Source organism: Etheostoma spectabile, chromosome 15, assembly GCF_008692095.1.
Source record: "Etheostoma spectabile isolate EspeVRDwgs_2016 chromosome 15, UIUC_Espe_1.0, whole genome shotgun sequence".
In the NCBI taxonomy this organism is placed as follows: domain Eukaryota; kingdom Metazoa; phylum Chordata; class Actinopteri; order Perciformes; family Percidae; genus Etheostoma; species Etheostoma spectabile.
Genome location: NC_045747.1, coordinates 20811983 through 20814481, shown reverse-complemented (window position 1 = coordinate 20814481; position 2499 = coordinate 20811983). Strand labels below are relative to the sequence as shown.

At 37.7% G+C, this 2499-nt stretch overlaps 1 protein-coding gene across 1 annotated transcript in view; it reads left to right on the top strand.

Annotated features, from left to right (window-relative positions):
* Nucleotides 1-629: 629 nt before the first annotated feature.
* Nucleotides 630-2499, top strand: part of ubald2 (UBA-like domain containing 2) — an 11074-nt gene continuing 9204 nt past the window's right edge. Inside the window, exon 1 of the mRNA XM_032537125.1 lies at nucleotides 630-899. Within this exon, the coding sequence (XP_032393016.1) occupies nucleotides 780-899 (120 nt within the window). The 5' untranslated portion in view covers nucleotides 630-779. The remainder of the gene's footprint in view (nucleotides 900-2499) is intronic.

Sequence of the window (2499 nt, the reverse complement as noted above, 5' to 3'; positions counted from 1 at the left end):
ATAATAATAATAATAATAATAATAATAATATAGTATGAGATATAGTATATGGCACTATATAATAATCTTAATAATACATATTATTATGATTATTATTATAGGCCTAGTACAACAATATAGGCTAGTGCAACAGTAGAAGGTAGAATATCAAATTAATATGGTACAGTAAAGTAGTAAAGTATAATACGGTATAACATAGTATAAAATAAGCTCTACTAATATGCTATATTAAAATAAAATATAGTAGAACAGAAAATAATTATACAAATATTTACTGTTAACATGTTTACAGTAGCTCACACACTGTACCTGCCAAACGAAGCAGCCTATCAGTACTTTGAATTCAAGTCCGATAGCCTTTCAAACAAATGACGTCAGTATAACAGACATGAATAAATTCGCGTGGACAACCGAATCGAGGGCGGGGAGGTTGTTGACTTTACTCTGCTTGACTCCACCTATCGGCGGTGTCTCTGGCTCTTAAAATAAGCGCACCCTTTAGTTTAAACGCGTCAGCCAATCGGCGCTTCTGTAGTACTATCTTCGCTGCGGAGCCGTCCAATCAGGAGCTCCCTTCTCTTTGTTGTTGGTGATGACATGAAAATATTGTTGTTGCTGCTGGTGGAGGCTGCGGAGACTCAGCGGTGGGAGACAGGAAAGCAGGCAGGAGCGGGTTTGAAGGATTTGAGACGTTCAGAAAACTCGATTCAAGTGAACATTTCATTTCATTAGTTGTATTTTCGACTTTAAAGCAACTGCGTGTTGCGGGGAAAACGGTAATGTCGGTGAACATGGACGAACTCAGACATCAAGTCATGATCAACCAGTTTGTTTTGACGGCTGGATGCGCCGCCGATCAGGCGAAGCAGCTCCTACAAGCGGCCCACTGGCAGTTTGAGGTGAGACTGAACGTTTCATGTAGCCTGTTCCTATAATGTCTGGCCGCTTATTGCATATTCCAGCTGTACACGAGCTGTCGACACAGTTAAATGAACTCCCAGTGTTGGTTATGTCGAGTATTTTCTGCCCTGCTTTACAACCACGCGCTCCTGTAGCTAACATTAGCAAAGTTAGCAGCACTGAGGACGTGGTACTTGGTCGTTTTTTTGTTTACATTCTAAACAGGAATTCACCGTGTCATTGCCAGGCTAATTGTTGTTAGCCTAGCTGCTAGCCGCCTCTATAAAACAGTATGGTCGCTCAAGCTAGGTTATTGTTTTATGATCCAATGGCTGTTGTCCTGAAAACAAATAGCTTCATGTCAAATCACTGTTGCCATCTTGTCAGACAATGCCCGTCTGATAACACGTTCTCATCCATTACTCACTGATAATGAACTACAGGTTTGACTTGTTTCAAATCTCCTAGGATGATAAACTGAAGCGGGTCAACAACAATCCCTCAAATCACATTTCATGTTATTTAACTAGTCAGAAGAAAACATCTTTCTTTAATATGTTTGCTGAACTGCTAAAAAAACACTGATTATTTTACTTTTTGGTAATTTTACAAGTGGAGATCAGTGGTGGAATGTTCCTCAAGTATTCCAAATTTGTACTTTTGAGTATTTCCATTTCATGCCATACTTTATACATGCTACTTTTTACTCCACTACATGTATCTAACCACTTTAGTTACTTTTCAGATGACAATTTTTTCTGTGCAACGAAAACCATGTATCTCCAGATGGGTGGATTTGAAACTGAAAGATAAAGTGTTCCTTCAAAAATCTACTACTTCTTAAGTTAAATAAACTTTTAAAAAGACATGAAAACTTGTCTTTTTAGCAATACAGAGTTCTTACAGGACAGCGATTCTATAAAGATATGATGATCTTGGGATGCCCTACCCAACAGTATATAAAGGCGTTAAAATGAGCCCAACCTTAAACATCTACAGAAGTAAAATGCAACATACATAACTGCAGTAGTACTAATAATCCAGAAACATCATATATACATATATAATAGGAAAACACTGACCAGGAACATTTTACTGCACAATACTCGTACCTAAAGTACATTGTGTTACTTGAGTAAGGTTTTAAATGCAGGGCTTTTACTTGTAGTGGATTTACTTGTATTTGTACAGTGTATTTTCACTTGTATTAGGGATTTTACTGCAGTAAAGGATCTGACTACTTCTTCCACCACTGCAGCCGATCTAGAGATCAGTCTCACTGTACTTAGAGCTAAGTGGTCTGACATTGATCCTAGTCTTGTTCAGTTATATATAGACTGGTTAAGATGTGTTATCCTTCCAGCTGTTCTCATACTACACAAGCCTTCCTGTGCTATTAACACTTATTAAAAGCTGAAATAATTAGTCGAGTAATCTATCCTCGCTTTCTCCAGTGTGAGGATCTGCTGCTTTAGTCTGTTTAATATGAGTGGAAATTGAATATAAATCTCATTTTGTGAAAGCACCAATGGTCCACCCTACAATATTGTCGCAATCTCGATATAGATGGATGTATTTGGTTGAAAATATTGTGATATG